General features: G+C 38.5%; 2 protein-coding genes across 3 annotated transcripts in view; one reads left to right on the top strand and one right to left on the bottom strand.

Annotated features, from left to right (window-relative positions):
- Positions 1–3,155: 3,155 nt before the first annotated feature.
- Positions 3,156–15,781, top strand: oprd1b (opioid receptor, delta 1b). 2 transcript variants are annotated; one of them, XM_026914076.3, is made up of 3 exons: positions 3,156–3,390; positions 10,647–11,002; positions 11,665–15,781. In XM_026914076.3, exons 2-3 carry the CDS (start codon positions 10,657–10,659, stop codon positions 12,192–12,194), a joined length of 876 nt encoding a protein of 291 aa, XP_026769877.3. In that variant the 5' UTR covers positions 3,156–3,390; positions 10,647–10,656; the 3' UTR covers positions 12,195–15,781. The 2 variants fall into 2 exon arrangements, with proteins under 2 accessions (XP_026769877.3, XP_026769876.1); XM_026914075.3 differs by lacking the exon at positions 3,156–3,390 and adding an exon at positions 5,595–6,146.
- A 4,158-nt stretch (positions 15,782–19,939) lies between these two features.
- Positions 19,940–26,332, bottom strand: part of rcc1 (regulator of chromosome condensation 1) — a 12,822-nt gene continuing 6,429 nt past the window's right edge. The window contains exons 2-10 of the mRNA XM_034308951.2: positions 24,772–24,858; positions 24,431–24,618; positions 24,159–24,338; positions 23,593–23,689; positions 23,378–23,500; positions 23,097–23,243; positions 22,710–22,829; positions 21,866–22,018; positions 19,940–20,742 (exon numbers count right to left, since the gene is read on the bottom strand). Coding sequence (XP_034164842.1) covers positions 20,567–20,742; positions 21,866–22,018; positions 22,710–22,829; positions 23,097–23,243; positions 23,378–23,500; positions 23,593–23,689; positions 24,159–24,338; positions 24,431–24,618; positions 24,772–24,844 — 1,257 coding nt within the window. The 5' untranslated portion in view covers positions 24,845–24,858 and the 3' untranslated portion in view covers positions 19,940–20,566. The remainder of the gene's footprint in view (positions 20,743–21,865; positions 22,019–22,709; positions 22,830–23,096; positions 23,244–23,377; positions 23,501–23,592; positions 23,690–24,158; positions 24,339–24,430; positions 24,619–24,771; positions 24,859–26,332) is intronic.

The raw sequence follows: 26,332 nt of genomic DNA, 5'->3' as shown, positions 1-26,332 counted from the left end.
TGACAACTAACTTGATTATTTAAAGGAAGAAATCAGTGAAATTAATTCAGGATTGGAGTAAAGAAATCCAATCTCTCCATTAATGCGGTTGCATTAGTCTCTAAGTAGTTTCATGCATCAGTTTGTCTGACTTTAATTTCACTATATATATAAGTGGACAACACGGCACCACTAACTCCCATTATGTGGTTTTGAAGACTAACTTTAGTCAAATTCCTCCTGACTTTGATTGACACCATCCTGATTGAGTTTGCGCAGTAAGTTAAAATTGGAGCCACAGCACGTGCAGTAGACAGTGCCAGTCGGACGGCTTCTCATCCACCCATACTGGTTGATTTTCATGACGGGAACATGCACGCTGACGGATGCTACATGAAAGTAAGACATTACATTGAATGCTAGCTCAAATTGGTAAGTACAGCATTTATAATTAATGTGTAAAACCCTAAATTGTAGTCATATAATTTGACAATTATATTGATTTTACTGTTGTCAGGAAAAGATTTTAGAGCTTTGAGTCATGACTGACTGAGCTACCATTTGCTAGCTAGCTGACATGCTCATGTGATGTACTTCCTGAAAATGTATGGTAAACTGCAGGCAACATTTGCCCTCAACAGAGCATAAAGAAACTCCTCCCTCCATGATTTTCATCTAGCTCTGACACAGTAAATTAGCCATCTGAATGGAGACGTCTGCTCTTTTATGCTCTGCACATTCTGTTGGTGGTGTATGTTTAGAAAGGAATGACTGGCTAACCTTACCAAACTACTTCAAGTATTAGCTAAGCTCATACAGTCAATAGTATATTGTTATGAAATTCTGCTTGTGTTAGCTGCCTTGGTTTATGCCATCACTTTATTCACTCACTAGTTATAATTTCAATACAACATTTGGTACACATCTTTATCTTGAGCAACTTACATTTATCTAGTTTATAGAACTGAGTGGTTGAGGGTTAAAGGCCTTGCTTAAGGGCCCAGCAGTGCTGGGATTTGAACTCATGACCATCTAATCAGTAGTCCAAGGTCTTAAACACTGAGCTACTACTTCCCAGAGCAAGCATATTGACTTATGAAATTGCAAATAACTTATTATAATCTGAGCTATGGCTTACTGTTGCATAAAGGGTTGTACAACCATAAAGCTGGATGAACATATTCCCTTTCCTTCTTTTGTTTGATTTCTTATGTGTGCATCATGTCTTACATGCCAGTGGATCAACTGCTGAACCTAATAATACAAAAATGGTCAGGATAGACTAATAAATAAATCAAACATACCGAGCTGTCTAATGAAATTCCCCACTTGAGGAGCATTTTGTTTTGATGTGGGAGTGATTCAACTGTCTGCTGTGTGGGCAATCAGAGTTGCAAAGCTGAACATTACACAAGCTTGTGTGCAGGGCTTTCTGTGGCTTCTGGCACATGTGCAAAATCTGTGTAACTAATAAAATAATCGCATAACAAATTGCTATAAAGAGAGAGAGTGACGTGTCCCCGTGGACATGCTCATGACAGGATAAGAAGCAGGGAGCTTTGTGTGTTCTTTGCTGCTGATAATGCTGTTCTAATCAGAGAAGAAAGAGCTAATAACTCCCCATAGGCAAGTGTCATCCATCTCCTTATCTAATGCTCTGTTTCCTCCCTGGGTAATACCACCACTGCAGCTAAGCCCTGTGGGATATTGCATACAGATACATTAGTGTTATTTGTACAGGAGGAATTACATTCTCCACTGGAATTTAATTAATGTAAACAAAGGAAAAAGCCATTTAGGGCAGATGAAATTCATAAATTCACATTGTAGCATAAAAACTAGTTATGTGTGAAGAATATAGCAGTGAATAATATATTTCATTAAAAAAATAAATATAGAAACACAAAACCTAATCAACATAAGCAAGAATTCAAATTCCCACATCAAGAACAGAATACTACAAAAGAAATATCTGAGCTTTACTTTGAAGACTAAATTTAATGTAAAACCAGTTTTAGAGGATGGAAAGGATTTCTGTAATAATAACTAATAAACTAAAAGCTAGATTGCTTACATGTGAACGAGTATTTAGCATGGCCTTTAGCATGTCTACTAACCCTATATAACTTAGATAATTAGTGGCAGACTATTTCCATCACATCAAAATACAGTGTAAAGTTTCAAAGCCCTTTCAAAATGAGTGACTTGAGGGGCTTTTTTCTGTAGAGCTCCCTACAAGCTGAATTCAATACCTTTTCTGCAGGGAAAATAATTAGATGTTAATAGTATTCGTGGTTTGTTCTGTCCCTCACATTAGTGATAATTAAGCCAGGACCCTGCCTCCTCATGAGTGGGCCCTCAGACACACTGCGTCATCTGCATCTCAATATATTCTTTTAACACTTGAAAAAACTACAAATGTGCTTTGTGGACAGGTTTTTAACTGATTTTGAGGTTTATAATGATCATTTCCAGGAACTGCTCAATGGCAGTATAAAAGGCACAGGACCTGAAATGAAGACTAGAGTGCACTTTGCTAGCTGTATGTTTTACATTAATCAATAATGGCCACTGGCAGTTGAAGTATTTGCGCTATAATATTAGTTGCACTGTTGCTTAAACCTAATAATTTTTTTCATTCTTCAAAAGCAACGTTATACTACAAAACGCTCGAAAACACTTCAATTCAATTTCCAAAATCAAATAATTTACACAAATCACAAAGCATAACAATAATAATCAAATGTTTACAGGGTCTGAAATTATTACATACCATACATCACATTTCACTAAACCTAACAGTTTCACAACAAAATTCACAACAATAAATGAAGGTAAATTAATAAATAAATCTCTGGAAGTAACCATGGATTCTACAAGTCTCTGGATGGATGAAAAACATTCTTTCCAAAGATACTCCCTCAGTTGGTGTTTTGATGATGGTGGTCTAAACATCACTCCGAAATCTCCCATATATGTTCAGATGGTTTGAGACTTGGTAACAGTAAAGGCTTTACATCATTTTCATTTACATCAATTTTCATCAAACCCTCCAGTGAGCCCTTGTACTCTGTGGATGGGGACATTATCAGGGGGACAAATCACGCCAGCACAATGTCCGCCACACAAAACAGAGCCACTTGTTTTTATGCATCAAATATGAACATATTTGGATATATAATTTTCTGTACTGTTTATCCTACACAGGGTCGTGGGGGAGCCTGGAGTCTTCTGTCCCAGGAGACTTGGGGCACAAGGCAGGAGACACAAACTCACACACACTATGGACAAGCCATCTTTGGACTGGGGGAGGAAACCAGAGTACCTAGAAGAAACCCCCAAATCACCCCTGGAGAACATGTAAACTGTGCACACAGGGCGGAGACAGGATCTGAACCCCCAACCGCAGAGGTGTGAGGCAAATATTGTTATATATGTTGTTATATACATGTTGTTATATATGTTGTTATATGTGTATTATGTTGTCTTATGCACACAGGCAATACTCTTTTGTCTAAAGAATTTGCAAAACAAAAAGAGAGAGATGGTTGTAGACCTGCAGTATTCATACATTTGATATAATAGATTTTGTATGTAACTCTAAATGATGTGTAATAGAGATCCATCACCCCCTGTGTCAGCGGTATAGCATCATGTGTTTTCACCCAGCATCAATCTATCCGGCCACATCTACCATCTAATGGGCATCATTCCTTCACCCAGTGAAGTACAGAAGAGATCTCTGGAAGAGAATCACATATCATTCTTAATGATAAACACAATTATGTACTCCTCCACCAAACTAGCGTCTCGGAGCGCAGCTGATCTTATGAATATGGATAAAGGAAAAGTTAAAGAAGTGCTTAAATAAGGTGTACTGACTGTAAACATGTTGTTTAAGGTAAAATCATGGTCCTTCTAGTCATACGTGTGTACAAAGTATGCAAAATTGACAGACATAACACGTGAATAATGGAAAATATTTGTTTCGTCATAATCAGTCATAGTTAAAAATGTACCTCATCCTATACAATAGGTCAGAGCCTAGATGACATTGCTGTGGAACGTTTTGGGTGGAGCGCAAGTACTAAATAGGAAAAGAAATCTTCCACCCATAACAGAGCTTGTATTAAATCCTGTTCTGAGTTAATAAATATTATAGGTCTGCTTTCCCAGGCTTTTTCACAAAATCACCTTATCACTGTAGGAGGTATTTTCAAATGCCAGTTTCTTTCTAAGGTGTCAGTTTCGTGGCTTTTTTCCTCCATGTCTGAAGTTAGAAACTACGCCTTATGCAAGAAACTGATATTTTATGCAATCAGGAATCAGAATGATTATATTTACAGCGTGGAGTGTTTGTCCTTGTGCTATAGTGAGACATTTCCTCATTGATTTAAAACAGATGATATTCTATGACAGACTGCATCTTTCTAGATTTAGGTTAAACTGCTCAGAATTAAAATGATCTGATATAGAAACAAATCTTTAGTTCAACCTGTTACAGGCTTTGGCATCATTCACACCAGCGAAAGGACTCAAGCATGTAATTTGTGCTGAATGGCTAGAGCTTACCTACATGCTTCATCGATGTCTCTAGTGTTTGTGTGTAGCCCTCATTTACTGCTCCATGATGCATCGTGTACACTGAAGGAAGATTCAAAACCTTGGACCAGGCTGTATTTCTGTGGTCAGCACAGCTCTTTATTTAGCTCTTTAATAGCTTTTTTCTATACCTGTAGCAACAGTTGAGGAGCTACTATTTCTTATTAAAGATATAAAGCAAGCAGCCGACCAAACAGTTGAGTTTTCCTTTTTACTCAATGGGAATGTTATCAGACTCTACTGAATATTGTTGTATTCAGTAGAAAACCAACTCCAGCTAGCTAGGCTACATCTCAAACTACATACCTTTGTTCTAAATAGCATGCCGAAATATATGAGGCCAACATTTAACATTTTGTGGATGTACTATTCTGACATACTGTTTGTTACTGTAAATAGCAGGTTAAAATATCCAGAAGGATTTGCTGATTAGTTGAATCTGGTGTGTTACTGCAGAGTAAACGCTAAATTGTGCAGAACAGGGGGCATGATCATTTCATAATCAGAGTCGGGAACGTTCCCATCGGTATAACATTTGGGTCAAAGCCCTAATGTTTTGTTTTTAAACTTGCTATGATCTGACTTAAGGGATGATTCGTGATGATTCTGTGACTGCTTTGAGCTAATCAATAATCTGCACTTCTTGCTCCACATATTCTGTATGTCCTTGTTCACTGCCCTGGCAACAAGCGTTAGTCAAACCTCCTTCAGCATGGGTATGGCTGAATGGAAATAAATTGTACAAATCATGTTATTAAAAAGCACAAGTAGAGTTCATTGGTACTCACTGGCAATTAGAGTTCATTGGAAATCGGCTCATATATTTAGGTGACTTTGTATTGAACCAAACACATTCCAAGTGCTATACTCCACAGGTTTCCAGCACTGATCCTGGAGAACCTCCTGTAATGCACATTTCAGTGTTACTCAGAGTCAACTCAGGAAGGTGAGCGAGCTGATTAGTTGAATCTGGTGTTTTGGGAGGAGGGAAAACACTAAAATGTGCAGGTCCAGGCTGGGAAACTGTGCTATGAATTCGGTCCCAGTGAAACAAACACTGGAAGAGTCCATCCCTGTGAAAGCAGCAGGAACCATGTGATCCCTGTGGATCAGAGCTGCTTCACTCTAGGACAGTTTGCTCGTGCGCGCAAACGGAGCTCCTCTAAAGCGCGTGCATGTAGAAGCTCACGGTAGCGCACTGGGCGCGTTACCGAGAGCGAGCACGCTCATGCACGCGCATCTCATCTCATTTCTGAGTTATAACCTCGGGAAAGCAGCACTTCATTTCCAACCCTGCTCCATCCCTTGCATTTAAAGCGCTCAAGGAGCCTCATGGATCCTGCAGCAGTGACCGGGAGCGCGTCTGATGAACGGTACAGAGTCATGGGCTACAATAATAATAACTTTTCGGAACCAACCAAACTTCCGTTTAACAGGAGCACAGAGCAGAGCGCAGTGAGCGACAGGACGTCTGTGATCATCGCCATCTCCATCACGGCCATTTACACCGCCATCTGCGCGCTGGGGCTGCTGGGAAACCTGCTGGTCATGTACGGCGTGGTCAGGTACAGGTCCTTCCTACTGCTCCACAAACCAACAAGAGCACAAAGCAAATCTGAACCTGCTGTCAGACTAAAACTGCTCAGTAAGAGCTGTATTGCTAGCAGAGCTGATCTGTTTACAGATGCTGCATGATGCAGAAACACTGTCAGTGGCATTTCTCAGAGTTTTACAGCCTCAGTCACTGCAAAGAGTAACAACAGTGTGGGCAAAAGATCCTGCCCTTGATATTAAAGAGTCAAAAAGGCTAAAAAAGTGAATTATTACTAGACAACAAAACTGTTTTTCTGATAACAAATGATATAAATGTAATTTGTGCAGTCAGAGAGAGAGAGAGAGAGAGAGAGAGAGAGAGATTGGCATTTCTTCACTGGACTCTCTTTTAGCTCTTTTGCTGTATGTTAAGGTGTTTTCAAATATCTCATCTTTTTTAAATAGTCAAGCTGGAAATTAAAAAAAAAAAAAAAAAACAGTGTTCAAGTATTTGCCACAATGAGGCGGAGTTGAAAGCCATCAGGAATCACAGGCTTAGAGGCAGAGAAGATGGAGAAGTCAAATCCACAAAGCTGAGACTGATACTGTGAAGACCAACAAAGTAAACAGGCTCAGAAATGCACAAAGGGAGACACAATAGCAAGACTTCGCAAAGCGATCATCATACGTGGATTGTTGAGTTAGCTGGATTGAGCTGATTGTTGATTTGACACGATCTGGTATTTATCTGTTTTTGCGAGGATGTTGTTGATTTGTTACCAGGACAAGTCTGTAAATTAAACCGGCTTAGTAGCAGTAACAAACGTACACAAGATTCGATCGAACGTTTGGAAGGATTTTATAAATGCAAAAATAAAATAAAAATAGTCTCCACTACTTATTGATAGACATTTTTAATTAAAGTGATAGGATGAGGATGCAAGATATAGTGCCATCTTCACTAAGCATAAGTGTTGGAAGAATATATTTTAATGTATTTGGTCTATTTAGAATGGAGCAAAAAATAAAACAATGCATGGGCACAATTTCATTTAGACAAAAAAAGTAGTTATTACTTTCTGAAGTTTGGAAAGTAATAACTACTTTAGTATCCTGTAGGTTCATTAAACTAAAATGCGGCTGTCTTACTACATTATGCAAAAGAAAAAGAAAAAAAAAAAAGCTTTTAAGAGTCTCTCTAGGCTTCATAACTTTTGCATTAGCCAACTGTTGACTGGCAGATCCTGATTTTGTGGCTCAGTATTCACTATTTGGTATCAATCGTGGTAGCGTGCAGTTCTCTCAAACCACTAGCAAACCCAATTAACTCCTGAAACAGCATGTGTGCAACCTAATACAGTTACATGTTGGAAAGCGAGTGCAGGCAACACACTGCAAGTTAATCATTTTATGGAGCATGAACATAAAAATAATTGACTTTAGCTGTTTAGAGATGTACAAGAACCTAATCTGGCACAACTTGAAGCCATACAGCAGACTAACAAAGTAAACTAATCACTATGAGTGTTAGCTAGTTTTAGCACAAGGTTGATCTCAGCGATATAATTTAATTATCGGCTTCATATAGTATATTCACTATTTTATCATTCTGTAAAGTGAAGAATGAATTGAAATGGTAAAATATGAAATATAATACATGAACAATCTAGTTATCATCAGTGCTAATGTAAGTTGACGTTTCCTTACCTCATAACTTTGGAGAAATTCTTGCACAAGAATGTATATTATTTATTAAATTTATTAAATCCTCGTGTGCTGAGGATTCCAGCGTATTCCTGACATCAGTAGTTATTAGGTAAAAAACTGGCCTGAGAGCATGTTTCCCCTGGGTCTGTTTACTTCTGTTTTTTGTACTGGATGTTCTCAGGTGAAATGATCATGATTAGTAATGATTAGTAAATATGGTATACATAATTTTATTTCAGATTTGTTAAGTGACATGTGAAGAACTGGGCCCTGGTGATAGTGATGATATATTTTGGAGAATCTAATTAGGGAAGTGAGGAAGTGCTGATAGTGGTTAGTAGTTGACTGGGAGAGAGCACAGACGGGAATAAGAGCAGATCTGGAGTCGGGAATCTGCCCAGTAGCCGACGAAGCTCTGTGGATGACAACAACAACTTTAGGACCTTCCTGTCATGATATAATATTCCATACCTATTAAATAAGAATAAGAATTTTCCCAAAATAAATATGATTTTCAAATTAAAGTGGTCATTTCCCCCCAATCCATTCATGTATGTTAAAACTAGACTTTTAAGATAAGAAGAAATGCTTCTGCAATTTTAAGTCCTTTTTTTCCTTTGGGCAAGATACTACAGATGTATATGGTAGAAGTTTTAAACAATAAATATCATAACCAAAGCTTGCCAGTTGATTGCCTGTGTTCTTACAAGATTTTTTTTTTGTACTGGAACTTTTTAAAAAATGTACATTTATTGTGTGAAACTGAGGCTTTATCTAATTAAATACATGTTTGCATACTTGCAAATTTGCATATTTGCATCAAAATACAGTATTTTGATGTTGTTAGAATTAAAATAAAAATTAATTAATCACTGAAGACGATCTCAAAAGAAGTCTTTTATAGAAAAGTTAGTTGGAAAATCATGTCTTTATTGCTTAAAGAAAATACCATGCATTGTTCTAAAAACAATTATAGCATTTTAAGTATAAAATTCTAAGATAAATCCAACAATAATCAACATATTTGGAAATTCCTCTGTAATATCCATCTAATTAGGGAATTAGGAATGAACATGTAAAAATTCGTGATTGCAGGTCATATAGAAACAGATTTTGGTATATAGAAAAAAGGAATTTAAGGAAAACTAGTTTTCAAACTTGAGATTCTGGTCCATGTTGACATGACTGCAGATTTTTCAGGTGCACTTTCATGTTGCGAATCTCTCGCTGTACCACATCCCAGTGGTGTTCTACTGGATTCATATCGAGTGACTCGGAAGGTCACTGAAGAACACTGAACTCATTGTCATGTTCATGAAACCAGTTTGAGATGACTTTTGGTTTGTGACATGGTGCATTATCATGCTGGAAGTAGCCTTTAGAAGATGGTAAACTATCGCCGTGAAGCGATGCACATGGTCAGCAACAACACTTAAAAAGACTGTGGCATTCAAGCGATGATTGTTTGGTATTAACTGGCCCAAAGTGTGCCAAGAAAACATTCCCCACACCATTACACCACCTCCACCAGCCTGGACTGTTGACACAAGGCAGGTTGGGTCCATGGACTCATTCTATTGATGCCAAAATTTGACCCTACCATCTTTGTGCCTCAGGAGAAATTGAGATTCATCAGACCAGGCTACATTTTTCCAGTCTTCAACTTTCCAGTTTTGGTGAGCCTGTGCCCACTGCAGCCTCAGATTTCTGTTCTTGGCTGATAGAAGTGGAACCTGACATGGTCTTCTGCTCTTGTAGCTCATCCACCTCAAGGTTCGACGTATTGTGCATTCTGAGATGCTTTTCTGCTCACCACAATCGTACAGTCTGGTTATCTGAGTTACTGTAGCCTTTCTGTCAGCTCGAACCAGTCTGCACATTCTCCATTGACTTCTCATTAACAAGATGTTTCCGTCCGCAGAGCTGCCGCTCACTGGATGTTTTTTCTTTATTTTTCAGATCAGCACTAATAGTCGTTATGATAATGAATGAGATACTTATGTTCTGGCAGCAGAGCCATTATTTACAGCTTTGAAAACATAATTAGAATGAACAGGAATCAACATCCATAAAATATTTCAGGTATTGCATTTTAAATCATTTTGTTTTGCCATTAGAGTCTAGTACACCACTCTTTTTCTGACTTTTTAAATGATAGCTGTTGCGCCTTGTTAAGACATCAAGATTCCTCCCAGATCATTAAGATGTAATCATTACATAATGACACACAGAGGATGTGACACAGGGTGAGTGTCTAATTAGATGAGAGCTTGTCTTTATCGAGGGCTTCATTTACAAACTAAATACTGGCCTATTGTTTACAGCAAGACCTCCTCAATGCTCGCAGGCTTTTCCTGTATGTATGAAGAAAAACATAAAATAAGATACATTATATATGTGAATCTGTCTTCACCTCTTACAGCCTCAGAAACAATTTGCTTGCCTAGCTGATGAAGGATATTTGACTGAAACAGTCCTATTTTGCTGGAAACCTCCTGTTATTACTGATGTACACTACATTTCTTTGTATGTTACATAGGCCAGGTCACCTGTAACTGCTAAATTGCAAGCTAAATGAACATCCCACAATACAAACTGTTTAATTAATTAAAAAAATAATAATATGGACCATTTAGTACAGACAGTTATTGCCACAATTTTTTTTTATACTGAAGTACAGTTGAAATGGAGCAAGAACCTTTTGCAATGAATAAAGCTACAATGAATCAAAGTCGTCTATTCATCAATATTTACTTCTATTTACTAACAGTTTATTATTGGAGAATAATGGTATCCAAATCAACAATTTTATGGTATCTCAACAGGTACACAAAGATGAAGACTGCAACCAACATTTACATCTTCAATCTGGCTCTGGCAGATGCTTTGGCCACCAGCACACTGCCATTCCAGAGTGCCAAGTATCTGATGAGGACCTGGCCTTTCGGGGAGCTGCTGTGTAAAATAATCATTGCTATTGATTACTACAATATGTTCACCAGTATCTTTACTCTGACAATGATGAGTGTAGACCGCTACATTGCTGTGTGCCACCCAGTGAAGGCTCTCGAATTCAGGACTCCTGTCAAAGCAAAGATCATCAACGTCTGCATCTGGATCCTGTCATCTGCCATTGGTATTCCAATCATGATCATTGCTGTAACAAGAGTGATGGACAATGGTAAGTGTTTTCTGAACTTGGTCTGTTAATGTCAGTTACAGGTAATAAGAATTTAGTAGTGTTGTTTTGTTGTATCAGTAGAGCAGTAGAGAGTACAGAGACCATGCTTGAAATGACATGAAAAAGAAAACTTGAGGAGAGCCAAGATATCATCTTAAGGGACATAAATGAAAACATGAGATATTGTAGTTTAATGTGGATACTAGGACCAAGAAGCAAAAATTTGGCAGATTTACATGAGCCTGATTTAAAGTTGCATTAACTTTTTGAAATAATACCTATAACACTGTAATAAAGTCACTGTGTCATCGCCCTAGCCATTTAAGGATTATGCACATAATTGCAAATTAGGAAGGGTAAACTCATTTACTCCTTAGGTCTAAACCAATTTTTTGTGAGACAAACTGCATTAAAACTGTAATGTGTGATAATTATATGAAAAACTTGTATTTAGCAGATCTAGATTTAGATTAAATATACTGGCAGTACAAATGGGTTAATGGAACATACTAATAAGTTACAGGTTTTCTTTTGCCTACATGTGAGCACCCAGGCTTGTTCATATACTCACCTATTTCCTGCTTTGCCTCAAAGTGAAGGAAATATCAACACACTCTTACATCATTAAAAACATTGATACTGAACGTCCCATCTATCCTTAGGTAAAACCAACTGCATGCTGAAATTTCCCGACCCTGAATGGTATTATGACAATGTGACGAAGATTTGTGTGTTCATCTTTGCCTTTGTGGTGCCTGTTTTGGTGATCTCGGTCTGCTATGGGCTGATGATCCTGCGGCTGAAAAGTGTACGCTTGCTGTCTGGTTCCAAAGAGAAAGACAAGAACCTGCGCCGCATCACCCGTATGGTGCTGGTAGTGGTGGCAGCCTTCATCATCTGCTGGACACCCATCCATATCTTCATCATAATCAAGACCTTCATAGAGATTGACCAGAAGAACCCAGCTGTGATCATCAGCTGGCACTTGTGCATCGCTCTGGGCTACATGAACAGCAGCCTAAACCCAGTCCTGTATGCTTTCCTGGATGAGAACTTCAAGAGATGCTTTCGAGAATTTTGCCTGCCCTTCCGCTCTCACATGGAGCAGAGCGGCTTTTCCCGAGCCCGCAACACCAACAGGGAACCTGTCTCAGTCTGTGGCATAGCAGATTCAGTGAGAAAGCCCACATGACTAGTCCTGGTCCAGGGATCACCTGGACGACCAAATAGAAATCAACAGGACCTACAGTATGAGTGCACGCAAATCTCCACTACTGAGTTCTGAGTCACCCCATAGAAAATTTTCAAGATGATCACACAGTTAACATTGAATTCACATAAGCCAACATGTATGAAATGGTCTGAAGAGTTAAGGTAAAGAGATACGTAGGGTGCAGCATCATCTCTTGCTGATTTTGGTACGACTTTATTCTCATAAAATCTAATGAATTTTCTAACTCAATGTAAATCCTAATAACTTTGGACAAGATGAAGTTGGAATTAGATGCCTTTACAGTCAGCCCAATCATCATTACCTGATGACGTACACTATATGGGCAAAAGTTTGTGGACAAAAGGTTGAGGACAGGGCTCTGTGCAGACCACTCGAGTTCTTCCACTCCAACCTTGGCAAGCCATGTCTTCATGGACCTCACTCGCATGCTGGAACAGGATTGGGCCCACATATGGGTGTGATTATCAGGTGTCCACAAACATTTGGCCATATAGTGTATGAACCTTTTGAATTTCTGTAGTGTCACTACATCCTTTCTTATTTTAGTATGTAACAATATCTGTTAGTTGGAAACAGACTATGAAAAAACCCAGAAACACACACTATAAGAAGTTAAAGATAACTTATCTTCAAAGAGGTTTCATGGTTCAAGAGATGACTTGCTGTTAAAATGAAATTTTATTTCTCATAGCCTTAAGAAGTTTATTGGAAACATGGATGGTGAAAAAATATACTGCAATAGAGAAATTATGACTGTCTTGACAATGAGACTGGACTGAAGGAAATTAGTCACAGTGAGTCAGTGACATTACTAAACAAAATCATACACTGATCAGCCATAACATTAAAAACCACCTACCTAACATTGTGTAGGTCCCCTTCGTACCACCAAAACAGGAAAAACATGCTAGACCCATCGAGGCATGGACTCCACAAGACCTCTGAAGGTGTGTGTGGTATCTGGCACCAAGATGTTAGCAGCAGATCCTTGAAGTCCTGTAAGTTGTGAGGTGAGGCCTCCATGGATCAGACTTGTTTGTCCAGCACGTCCCACAGATGCTCGATCGGATTGAGATCTGGGGAATTTGGAGGCCAAGTCAGCACCTTGAACTCTGTCATGTTCCTCAAACTGTTCCTGAGTGCCAGGACATCAGTGTTTCCCAGCAGAACATTGCCCAGAGCATCGTAGTGCCTCCCCCGACTTGCCTTCTTCCCGTAGTGCATCCTGATGCCATCTCTTCCCCAGGTAAGTGATGCACATGCACCCGGATGTCCACGTTATGTAAAAGAAAATGATTCATCAGACCAGGCCGCCTTCTTCCATTGCTCCATGGTCCAGTTCTGATGCTCACCTGTCCATTGTAGGCACTTTTGGCAGTGGACAGGGTCAGCATGGACACTCTGACAGGTCCGTGGCTACGCAGCCCCATACGCGGCAAACTGTGATGCACTGTGTGTTCTGACAGCTTTCTATCAGAGCCAGCTTTAACTTTTTCAGCAATTTGTGCTACAGTAGCTCTTCTGTGGGATCGGACCAGACGGGCCTTTGCTCCTCATGCGCATTAGTGAGCCTTGGACCACTTTTGGTAGGTACTAACCACTGCATACCGGGAACAACCCACAAGACCTGCTGCTTTGGAGATGCTCTGACCCAGTCGTCTAGACATCACAATTTGGCCCTTGTCAAAGTCACTCAGATCCTCACGCTTGCCCATTTTTCCTGCTTCCAACACATCAACTTTGAGAACTGACTGTTTACTTGCTGCCTGATAGATCCCACCCCTTGATAGGTGCCACTGTAATGAGATGATCAATGTTATTCACGTCACCTGTCAATGGTTTTAATGTTATAGCTGATCGGTGTATTTTCAACTCTGTAAAGAATGTCTCTTATTTTGGATCTCTGTCTCTGTACCGGTCAAAGCTGGTTGACTTCCCATTTTATTGTAAGGCATAAGAGACTATTGAAATGGAAACAAAGAAATACACCAAGTGTTAAAGGCGACTACCTACACAGCAACAGGCACAATGCTCCATTTCAGTAAAATCATAATAAATTGCTGTAACTGACAATCTAACTTATGTTTATGCCAACCACAGACACGTTTGCAAAGTTAATATTATAAACTAAACTATAAACCATTTCATTGTTAAAACCATTTGTTTTATTTCTTTTTTATTAAATATTGGTATACATGTGACTGAATACAGTGTAGTGAAATCAAATGTTGGATGTAAGTCAAATGTTATTCTAATTACGTGTATTTGGTGACAGTTTGTGCGGTAAAACTACTTTTGACATTTTTATAAGCATTTTAATATGTCCTTAGTGCCAGTAGCAGAATGAAACGGGAAGCTGATGCTTTTTTTCTTTTTCTTTCTTTCTTTCTTTCTTTTAAAGTAGTGGAGAGTTCAACTTCTGTTCAGAGTTCATGTTCTGCTTTTTGGTAATGTGGCTTTGGATTGTAGTGTTTTGCACTGTGAGTGTTAAACATTCCTCTGGTAAACATGTACAACTTCAGTACGCTGCTTTATTTCTTCTGCTTCTACATCAACTGGAACTGAATTATAATAACTGCAGTGTTGCTTCAATATTCTGAGCATTTACGTATTTTGTTGGACCCCTTTGTGTATTTATGAAATATTGATATATATTGATGAAATGTGTATTGTTTTGTCATATAAATAAAGCATTATTTATTGTATAAATGGCAACTAAGGAGCTAGCTGTTTTGCTAACGTATACCGATTCAGAAATGTAGTTGCGAGAATAGACCTAAACATAATCCATGAATTATTATTATTTTTTTTTTTTAATTTCATTGTAAAAATAGGTACTTTCGAACTTGATCCCATAAATGACTGTGTAAAAGCTGGACATCAAAACTAATGTCTAGATAAATTTCAATTCTAATCGTATTTAAAAAGAGAACTATAAACAGTTCAAAGGAAAGATGGATAAGATCTGGATGATACCTAAAACTGGTCAGTTGGAGGAGGCTATCAGACTTTTGCCTTCAGTCCATCAGTAGGGAATTTTTTATTAGTGCAATATGTCAAAAATATATGGTTAAATGTAGGCTTTGTATGGACTTATCCTTGCTACTGATTACATTTTGGCATGGATGAACATGATCAAGGTATATTTTAAGGGTATTTGAGACAATTGGTAATAAGAGCTAGAGTTGTTGGTAGTAAAGGCATCCCATGTCAATGCCCTTGGTGTCAACAAGAATGGAGCTAGTCAGGTTACAAGATTTGTTTTTACCATGTCAATAAAGGATGAAGGATCCTTTGAAGGATCAACTGGCCAACAGAATTATGGTTCTTTATGCCATCTAATAGTTAAGCATATTTAACGATAGCTGACTGTATGTTTATAAACAAGATTTAAAAAAAGGGAAGGAAAAAGTTAAAAAGATTAAATCTACTTGCATGGGATATATTCAGTTAGTGGTAAAATAAAAAAACACTAACTGATGTAAAGCTAATTGCATTATATTTTTTAAACCAGGTATATAACAGTCACATTAAAAACATGCGATTCAAACATCATATAATGGGTTTTACCTCAAGGCTTTGAGTGCTGTTATACAAGAGAGCATGTCGGAGAGCAGAGCTGTTTTTGTGTGCATGTGAGAGAAAAGCAGCAGCACGAGCCACGAGCCACGAGAGAGACAGAGAGACAGAGAGAGAGAGAGAGACAGAGAGACAGAGAGACAGAGAGAGAGAGAGAGAGAGAGACAGAGAGCGAGAGACAGAGAGAGAGAGACAGAGAGAGAGAGAGAGAGAGAGAGAGAGAGAGAGAGACAGAGAGAGACAGAATCACCTTACATAGCCCCTTACTGGTCATACCAGAGACAGAAACACTGATGAAAACACTGCAAAACATCACATTATTATAGCCTAACATACTGATTTAAGCAAACTGAATAAACTCAGGGGAAACAATACAAGGTAATATTGTGCCATTTAGTCAGATTTTATGGTTTTTAGGTATTCTTGGATAAAAAAAAATAACTTGGTCCAAAAACACCAAAATGCCTTGTCAGATTTATGCAAAGAACATTTTTGTCTGTATAAATTCACATTGTAAAACAGAGGGGAAAATGCAAATGTGAACAATGAAAAGCCAGTATTTTATTGTGTAAAAACAAACAAAACACCAACATGATCTGAAAAAAAAATCCTTAGAATACAAAGCTCCAGAATTGTGAAAATCCTGTTATAGAAGTTCAGTCAGCACTGTACTGGGGGTGTCGAGTTGAAATAGGAAGGAAATTTGTGAATGTACATTATACACCAGCTCCGATACGTCAAACATCATCATACCCACTTCAGGCATGAAAGACTGACTATATGATGATTGGCAGGAACTGCAGCCAATCAGGAGAGTGAAAATGTAAGCATAAATAAATGGAAGCAAGAGAGTGACAGAGTCCAATATTTTACTACAAAAGGAAAAATTACTCAGGCGCAATGGATTCAGTAGCTTTTTTTTCTTGCTGAACAGGAAAAAGCATCTCATTTTCTAATCAGGTGGTGAATCCTAGTGAATGACAACTAGACAAAATATCTTCTTTATCAATATAGTATTGTTTACAACATAACCTATTTGAGAAGTTCTTCAAACAATCAGGCATGAGGGAGTGAATTAAGCCCTCTGCTCACATCTGTCTTTTGATCCTCTGCTGTGGGTTTTAGCTTGTGGGATAAAAAAAACCCTTTTTTTTAATAGGTTAGAGAAAAAAATCTCATTTTCTCCAAATTCTTAGAGTCTGAAGCATGGACCCAAGTACTGTCAGTAATGTAATTAGGTCTCCAGCACTGCAGCAATCAAATATGATTTTTACAGAAGTAATTTTGAAACTAGACTGATGGTTTCTATAGAAGCGTATACCATCGTTTAACAATTTGGTGATTATTAGTTATTCAAATTCTCTATGGAAAAAAGGTTAATGGCAATACTATTACTACAGATAAAATATCTAAATCTTAGACATACTGTGCCTTGCAAAGTGTTCACCCTGCCTTCGAACAGGTGTATTTACAATCACCATCCACTTTATTAGGAACACCAGTACACCTGCTCATTTACGCAATCAGCCACCATGCATGAAGTCATGCAGATACAGGTCAAGAGCTTCAGTTAACACATCAAACATCAGAATGGGGGGAAAAAAAAAAAAATCAATGGCTTTAACCATGGCATGGTTGTTGGTGCCAGATGGGCTGGTTTGAGTATTTCAGAACCTGCTGATCTCCTGGGAATTTCACACACAGTCTCTAGAGTTTACACAGAATGGTGTGAAAAACAAAAAACATTAAATGAGCAAGAGTTCTGTGGGTGGAAACGCCTTGTTGATAAGAGAGAGGTCAGAGGAAAATGGTCAGATTGGTTTTTAGCTACCAGGAAGGATATAGTAACTCAATCACTCTTTACAACCGTGGTGAGCAGAAAAGCATCTCAGCATGCACAAAACTTCGAACCTTGAGGTGGAAAGGCTACAACTGCAGACGACCACATCAGGTTCTACTCCTGGCAGCCAGGAACAAGAATCTGAGGCTATCATGGGCTACAGACTCGCCCAAACAGGGACAGCTGAAGATTAGGGAAGGAGGGGAAAAAAAAAAATTTCTGTTTAGTTTTGGCAAGTCTGTGCTCATGATGCCTGAAATTCTTGTTCCTGGCTAACAGGAGTAGAACCTGATGTGGCCGTCTGCTGTTATAGCCTTTCCACCTCAAGGTTTGAAGTTGTGCATGCTGAGATGCTTTTCTGCTCACTGTTGTTGTAGAATGCTTATTCGAGTTACTGTAGACTTCCTGTCAGTTCAGGCCAGTGTGGTCATTATCCTCTGATCGCCCTCATCAGCAAGGTGTTTCAGCCTGCAGACCCTCCACTCACAGGATGTTTTTGTTTTTCACTTCCATCTCCTGCCTCTGAAATACTCAAACCAACCAACAACCATGCCATAGTTAAAGTCACAGATCCCACTTTTCCCCATTCTGATGTTTGATGTGAACATTAACTGAAGCTCTTGACCTGTATCTGCATGATTTGATGCATCGTGCTGCTGCCTCATGACTGGATAACTGCATGAATGAGCAGTGTACAGGTGTTCCTAATAAAGTAGACAGTGAGTATATATTGTATTTATAAATTGTATTTTGGTTTAATGGGATTAATCTTCAAAAAACTGCCAGTAATACTGAAGTGCAGCATGATCGTGGTAGTTTGTAAATTCTTTCAAATTTATTTAAAAAAAAAAAAAAAAGTTTTTGCATAAGTGATCACATACGTATTCATCCTCATTGCTGTGAAACTTTCATATTGGTCCAACCAGCTTCCATCATAAGTCAATTACATTAATGGAGCTCACCTCTGAGCAATTAAAGAGCCACCTTACAAACATAAAAAGACCTGTTCCTTGAAGGAATTTTTTTAAATTATAAAAAAATATCCTACCCTTTGAAAAGCCTGCAGAGCACCATTACATTCATTACTAAAAATGAAAAGAATATAGCACAACCAAGACTCTGCCCAGAGGAGGCGGTACGCCAAATGCCGGTGACCTGGTAAGAGGACATTCAGCGCAAAAAAACAAAAAAACAAAACAAAAGCAACCAAGGGGCCAAGAGTAACTCTGGAGGAGCTGGAGAGACTCACAGCTCAGATGAGAGAAGTTGTTCACAAGGGCATGGACACAGCCATATGAGAAACTGTTTGGCGGTATGCTGGAAAATCATCCTGAAAACATCTCCACAATGGTTCTACCAAGTACTGGCCACATCAATCCATCTTTCCCAATCTCCATTAAGCCTCACTTATTCAGTAGAAATTTGTGGTTATCAAGAAAGGATAATGCTGAATAAAAAGCTGTTAATGGAATAGCTACAAAAGCCACTTCTTGTTTAAAAAAATAAATAAATAAAGAGCAAGTACTGAACGTATGAATTTTTGTTGGCAACAGAAACAGAATAACAGTGGAAGAGATCACCAAAATATCAGCACAGGGAAAAATTATGGAGGCCAGTTAAGTGCTTACATAAGAGGCTGTTAGCATTTCAAAGGTTTTAGACAGAATGAACCTACAAGGGCTTTTGAGCTGTCGAGTCCCTGCACGACTCGCTGTGAAACTCGGCAGAAAGCACACAATGCATTTCACTCTTGAAACCCAGATTTGGATCGATGTGAAATTCAGAAATATTAATCCACTGTTCTGAAACAACTTCAGTATCATCACGGCATTTTACGAACATTTTCGATGTAATCTCCTCCTGCAGCATGACTGTTCATTTAGACTCTCACACCATTACTTCATAAATCACCCAAATTCAAACGTTGACTCGAAATCAATGTTAAATTGTTTGTCATTATGACCATAATGGTAAATTACAGCTAATGTGAATTGGAAACTCTGTATAATACTCTGCATACACCTGATGTTTTGCTTTGTAAGGAAATGCGATATGAAATTAAATATTAATATTTAATTAATATTAAAACCAGGCAGCAAGTAACTCAGCATACCATTAGAAATGTCATTTAAATAGACTAAACAAAATTAGCATGTGATCTGTTGTAAAATGGGGTTGGTTTGATTAGCAACAGCAGATAAACACCATCAGTACTGACAGTCACAGAGGGCTTTCTGACGAGTTGTGTCATCTTTCCTGAGCAAAATTCATTAACAAAACTCTGTAAAGACTTAAATTTTTATTACAGTTCCCACAGGGCAAGCACATCATGGATGCAATCAACAATTTGTATTTGCATTTTAAGGAAAACTGTTGAATACTGCAAATTACAGCAATACCAAACAAACTTCTTTTCCTGTAAAAATGTAAAGAACACTTTGCAGCTGCAGCCACCGTACATATGTATTACTCTGGGCAAAAATATTAACTTTAAAATCCCATTGCAGGGAAACTTCCTAAAACCTCTGTTTAAACTATCAATACATTACATACATACGTTTACTCACAGCTGGCAATCATCACAATGCTTACTACCGATTCGCATTAAAAAGAATTAAGAAAAAGAAGCAAAAATACAGGTTTTAAAAAATAGTCTTTTTGATCATGATCTGCTGGAACGCACCCAGTGAATGCTTGGGCTCTCCACAAAGTGGGAGAAACGTTTAATCAGATGAGACCCACCCATCTTTACCTCATCACACATCTCCAATCTTGCCTAACCAACTAGCTCGGTACAGTACAGGAAGTTTAAGCAACCCCAAATTTCCCCCAGTATCCCAGATCAAGCTATATTTTTACAATTACCACCAGAACAGTAGTACAGCTCAGCTTTCAGCATTTGGGTTTAATATCAGCTCTCTTGCTTGTCTTTGACCAGTAAGACTGTGTGCTGCCCTCCACTGGAGACAGACAGAACAACCCTGTTCTCCAGCTGCTTGCCCACCATCTCCACTGGGCTCCAAGCGTCATCTTCATCTCCTGTGCCCAGCTGCAGGTTGGTGCCCATGCCCCAGGCATATACAGAGCCTGTGATGTACACAAAGAGAGGAGGGAAAAAGACAATATACTGACACTCACTACAAAATAAAGCAAGGTTTGAACAATACAGACAAGAAGCTGGTTTTCACGGTTCTTATATCCCAGACATTGATCTCAGTTTTCATCATCACATACAGCGGGATTAAATATCATATAACATGGATCATTTATCAAGTATGAACAGATTTATTAAGTGCATTTAAACAAGAAATTTGGTATTCATGAAAATCCCACAAAAAAACCCATCATCTGCATCCCACTTGTGCTCCTGAGTTTCTGTAAATTTTAGCATAAGACTAAACCTCAACTGACTGGCTTCAACTCACTTTTATAACAAGTTTAAAAAATTAATTAAATCTAATTACGCAAATTTAAAGAAAGTTGTAGAAACAGTAAAAATGAAGATAAAGATAACAAGCCATAAATATAAATCCATTCAATTAAGAAATAGTGCTACATAAAAGGCTCAGATGGTGTGTAAGTCCGTTCCTTTTGCCACAGCATCTTCTTTTAATGCTGTACAACACTTTATTTATTAACACTTTACTACAGCCAGCACTAAGGGACCAATATGTAACCGATCTGGTATGTTTCAATCTGTGATGTTTCTTATACTCCTAGTGTGCTATGTGCAATCACTGCTTTCTTTATGACTCATGCTCATCAGGGAGGCCGCGTTGGTGTGCGATAGACAGACGACAGACAGTTGCCGAGACACTCTGGATATAAAACAAACAGATACATAAAGCTTTTTTCCTGTGTGATGTGCTTGGGGTCCATGACCACCTGGGTGCATTAGATATATGTATTTTTTCTTCACTTACTTCTTTTTTCCTGCTGTTTAGTGACAAACACATGCTTTGTTCCTATTCATGTTATGAGCTTTGTCTTTTATGTTGTTTTGTGAGAGTCACTAAACGCACTTTGCACTTTAGGGGTGACTGGCATTCAACAACATGCGCAAGTGAATACAATAAATAAATAAATAAATCAGTGTTACAAAAACTTTTGTAAATCTGGTGGAAATTTTTTCCGTTCAGTTTGGCTTATCCAAACATTTACACCTAACTTGTAACACCTAAAATGATTGTGCCCCTTGTGTCCCACCAACCTTCTTTAGTGACTGCATAGCTCACAGATGCTCCACACGCTACCACACAGGCCCTGGAGATTCCCGTAACTGCTGTGGGCTCACTCTTTTCCGTCACACCCTCTCCCAGGCCCAGACGCCCATACTCAGCCCGGCCAAGACTGTAAACCTGCCCTGCAAGCAAACAACTCAAATTGACGCTCAAGATTTTTTAAATTAGCGGTTTTATTCATCCTTGAACAACTGTAGTATGTATACAGTACTGTGCAAAAGTCTTAGGCACATGCAAAGAAATGCTGTAGAGCAAAGATGCCTTCAAAAATAATGAAATTAAATGTTTCTACATTAAAACAAATCCTATAAAGAGCAGTAAACAGTAATAAATGAAACAAAGTCAATATTTGGTGTGATGATCCTTCGCTTTTAAAATAAAGCAGTATCTGAGGTGCAGTGTGTGCAGTTTTATAAGGAAATGAGCTGGAAGTGTTACTGAGCATCTTGCAGAAGCAGCCACAGTTCTTCTGGAGACTTTGACTGTCGACTCGCTTCTTATTTCTGCAGCGAAACCCAGCAGCCTTCATTATGTTTTTATCTGAAAAGTGTCTCTTATGGAATCTGCTGCTTTCTTTACTGACATACAAACATTTTTCTGTAACATTTCATTTTGTGCTGGAAAACTAATGTTTGCAATCTAAAATGGTTTTGTACTGAATCAGTAATGTAGACATCAGAAAATAAACATCTATAACAAATAATCTATCTTTACTTAAAAAAAAAAATATAGGGTGCCTAAGACTTTTGCACAGTCCTGTATGTGTAGTGTTTTGAAGGTGGTGGACAATCCGTGTTTAAAGTGTGTATTTACCTTCAGAGTCCAAGCAGACAGTGTGGTGTTGTCCACCAGAGAAGCCGATCCAGGAGGTCGTGGAATTTTTGAAAGCAGTGAGCTTTACAGGAACAAAGCATGTGCTTGTGCTTGCGGTACCTGAAAACAAAACCATTACAATAAATGGTAGAAGACTGATTAAATACAGCTTTAAAGCTTTGTGTTTCCAGCAATAAAGTTTAGTTGGGTGATCCTGTTGTTTCCTCTACACTTAACTTTGTGTTCGTTAGTGTCCTTGAAAATGAGAGATTTAAAAATGCATGTGCAAATGTGCAGAAAGTGCCAGTGAGGACATCATTTTCCAGAACTGTAGTACTAATGAATTTTTGATGTTGATTTCTGGGGATAATGTAACAGATAACGTACCCAGCTGGTGATAGTTGGTGAGACCAAAACCATAGACATGACCATCTTTCGATATGGCAAATGTGAAGTATGCCCCACAGAAGACGTCAGTAAACTGGACCTTCCCTCGAGGCTTCACCGTGACCATCTGCGGCACCAGCAACCTCACTTCAATAGTGGGGGAAACAGAGGGAATAAAGAATCAACTGCAAGCCTATTTGTTAGAAAAGGAGTCACTGCTTAATCCTACATAACTCACAGGAAAAAAAAAAAAAAAAAAAAAAAAAAAAGGCAACACGTACTTAACCCCTTTCTGCCCCCTCGGTTGGCAAAGCACTCAGGTACTCTTCCCAGCTGACCCTGCTCTCCACAGCCAGAAGTGTAAAGGGCTCCATTCACAGTAAGCATTACTAGGTGATCATTTCCTTTATAGCAGACCAATGATAAAGCTTCATTAGTAACAAAAACAATCATAACTTTTCATTTAGCCTATGACGAACAAGCTGACAAACCTCACCTGAAGCTATTTTTACCACAGCACTGTCTAAGGGGACTTTGATAGGCAAGGAACATTTTTTCATCGGCTCAATGAGGCCAATGATACCATTGTTATCCTGTGAGGAAGAAAAAAAAAAATGAAATGCATTTCAGTGTATTAAAAAAATACCACAAGGATATGGTGCATAAAAGGTTTACCAACATTTACCCTGCATATATACTGTAGCTAATGATTTCAAACCTACAAAAATATAAAAGTGATACTGCCATAAACCAATCTTGATGTTGGCCTTCCAAACTTTAGAGAAGATCACTATTTAATTGATGTGAATAGTAGAAAATAAAAATACAGGGTGCTCAATAACAGTCTTGGAAGGCCATCATCCAACAGTTTGAGCTCCCAGCTCTGACAACCACTAAGCCTTGTAAACTGGTGAGCTCAATCAGAGGTCTTCAAGAGGAGAAATCTCAAAATTGTCCAGGATTCCAAGACTGTAATTGGGCACACCTATTATAAAAACTAGATTTTAAGCAGATTTTCTGTGTAGTTTCAACAGGAAAAACCTTAGTTTAAAGTTGGCTCACCCTGAAGGATCCCCAGATGAAGACGGTTCCATCTTCTGTGAGAGCGGCAGTGTGGCTGTCACCTGCAGATACCTGCACTACCTTCTCCGCTAACTCCACCTTCCCTGGCACCATCTCAGAGCCCTCCTCGGAGGTATCCCTGCCCAGAGCGCCCTCATCATTACAGCCAAATGTGTAGATCTGCAACAAACGGAAAAATATTAAAACATGACCTTAAAGAGAACAAGCTCAATCCTTAAATTATGGTGGCATGAACTTTTGAAGAAGCATACATTGCCTGTGTCACTGAGGCACACTGTGTGCATGCCTCCTGCAACAGCCTGCACAATGCCCTCTGGAAGAGTCACCATTGCTGGTTTCTTCCTCTCAAGCACATCTTCACCCAGACCTAGCTGTCCCACGTCTCCCTGCCCAAGAACCAGGACCAGGCCCTTCTCCTGACTGTGACTCCTGTGAGAGACTACATTCACACACCAGAGCGAGAGATTTCACTCAGATCTTGTTCTGAAGGTATTTTTTTCCCTCCGCATTTCCATGAAGAAAAAACATCTCTACAAAAACTAAGTGCATCAGTGTTGTATAATAAAGGAATTATCCATTTAAACAGCAGTACCTTTCACTTTTTTCAGGGATGAGTCCTCAGTCTCACTCTCTTTTCTCCTCTTCACAGCTTTTTTCGCAGGCATGGCAGCTCAAAAGTCTAGAAACATTTCAAACATATATATATATATAAAAACATACATGAGCCAGACAGCAGCAACAAACATGACTTCAAAAGTCACAGTGTGTTACTCTGCTAAATGAAAAGTGCTTCTTGCAGTGAAATCATGCTAGTCAGGTCACTAAATATTAATATCGTTGGAAATAATTTATTCTAAGATGCAATCATTTAATAAAAAACACACCTAACTCTTCAAGACGTCCAATCCTACCAATACCTAGGAGGTTCGATATGGCGCTAGAGATCATAGAATGAGAGAAAAATGTGTATTGATGGATATTTTCCTAGATCATCAGGGTCACAAAAGCCACTTTTCGGCAGCTGATTTACATCACTAACGTCGGAGCTAGGAGCTACTAGTGGTGTGCTGTAACAAAAACAAGTATAGAGGAGCGTGACAGAGCAAAAAAATCCCCACAAGCATCAGCCCAACTAAAAGTACAGGAGTTTGGACTTGTTTGAGTATAACAAATGACCAGAAGATGGTCATCTGTAAGGTATGCCACAGACCATCAGGAATTCATGCAGGTATTTTGTATAGATCCATTTTTTTCTACACGTATCATGAGGTTTATCATTTCATGATATGAAGTTATCCATATCGTGATAAGATCCTCTTCCTATCCCCCAGTCGTATCCATACCACATTTTCATTTATAGAGGAAAAATACTTGCTCTATAATTATCTCTGAAATGTTAATGGTCAGGACTGTACTTGTATTTTATTTTTGTTTTTGATACCATCTCTTAGAGATCAGGTATTTGACTTTTGGGTGTGGATAAGCAGAGTTTTCCCCAAAACAGCCCTTTCTAAACAGGGCCACTTCACTAAGTGCGAGTTAATATAATTTTAAAAGCCCTTTCTCTCTCTCTCTCTCTCTTTTTTAATGATTGACAACTCAAATTTTTTTGGGCAGGTATTTAACATTTTCATCTTAAATTACCAACCAGTCTCAGAGACTAGGATATAAAAATAAGAGCAATGTAGAAATATTTGAACTCAGGAGTACCTGAATGTGGTAGCACTGAGACAAGTGTGACAGAAACCGCTGCAAAAATAACTGCAGAGTTTTATAACAATATAGCAGCTTGATTACAAACCTTTTTTAACCACTGTTTCATTAATAATCAAACAACAGAAACACCACAACACTGTCCGATTACGGCAAGCGCCACACGTGACTAGCTCTGATCTCTACTACGCTGATTGTAATCATAAATAAATGCTCATTTATTAATAAATAAATGCATAGTGCCTTTTTTCCTTCCATTTACTCAGATATTATATTTGTATGTGGGTCCATGTGCACTTATGTTTATTAAAAATCTCAAACCCACACCTTAAAGTAAATATGAAGCAGCTGTAACTGCATGTTATGTATTGTATAGTATATATGTACATTATACATATCCGTGTATATTACATCACTTATGTTACAGAAGCTATGAATAG

Source organism: Pangasianodon hypophthalmus, chromosome 1, assembly GCF_027358585.1.
Source record: "Pangasianodon hypophthalmus isolate fPanHyp1 chromosome 1, fPanHyp1.pri, whole genome shotgun sequence".
NCBI classification, from domain to species: domain Eukaryota; kingdom Metazoa; phylum Chordata; class Actinopteri; order Siluriformes; family Pangasiidae; genus Pangasianodon; species Pangasianodon hypophthalmus.
Note: the sequence above shows the minus strand (reverse complement) of the source record. Positions and strands in the feature narration are given on the sequence as shown.

Excerpts from the sequence above, each read along its gene's own strand:
- oprd1b (XM_026914075.3), top strand. The coding sequence starts at position 5,914 with ATGGATCCTGCAGCAGTGACCGGGAGCGCGTCTGATGAACGGTACAGA. Across the intron at positions 6,147-10,646 it reads GTCATGTACGGCGTGGTCAG|GTACACAAAGATGAAGACTG; the intron begins GTACAGGTCCTT and ends GTATCTCAACAG. Across the intron at positions 11,003-11,664 it reads AACAAGAGTGATGGACAATG|GTAAAACCAACTGCATGCTG; the intron begins GTAAGTGTTTTC and ends ATCTATCCTTAG.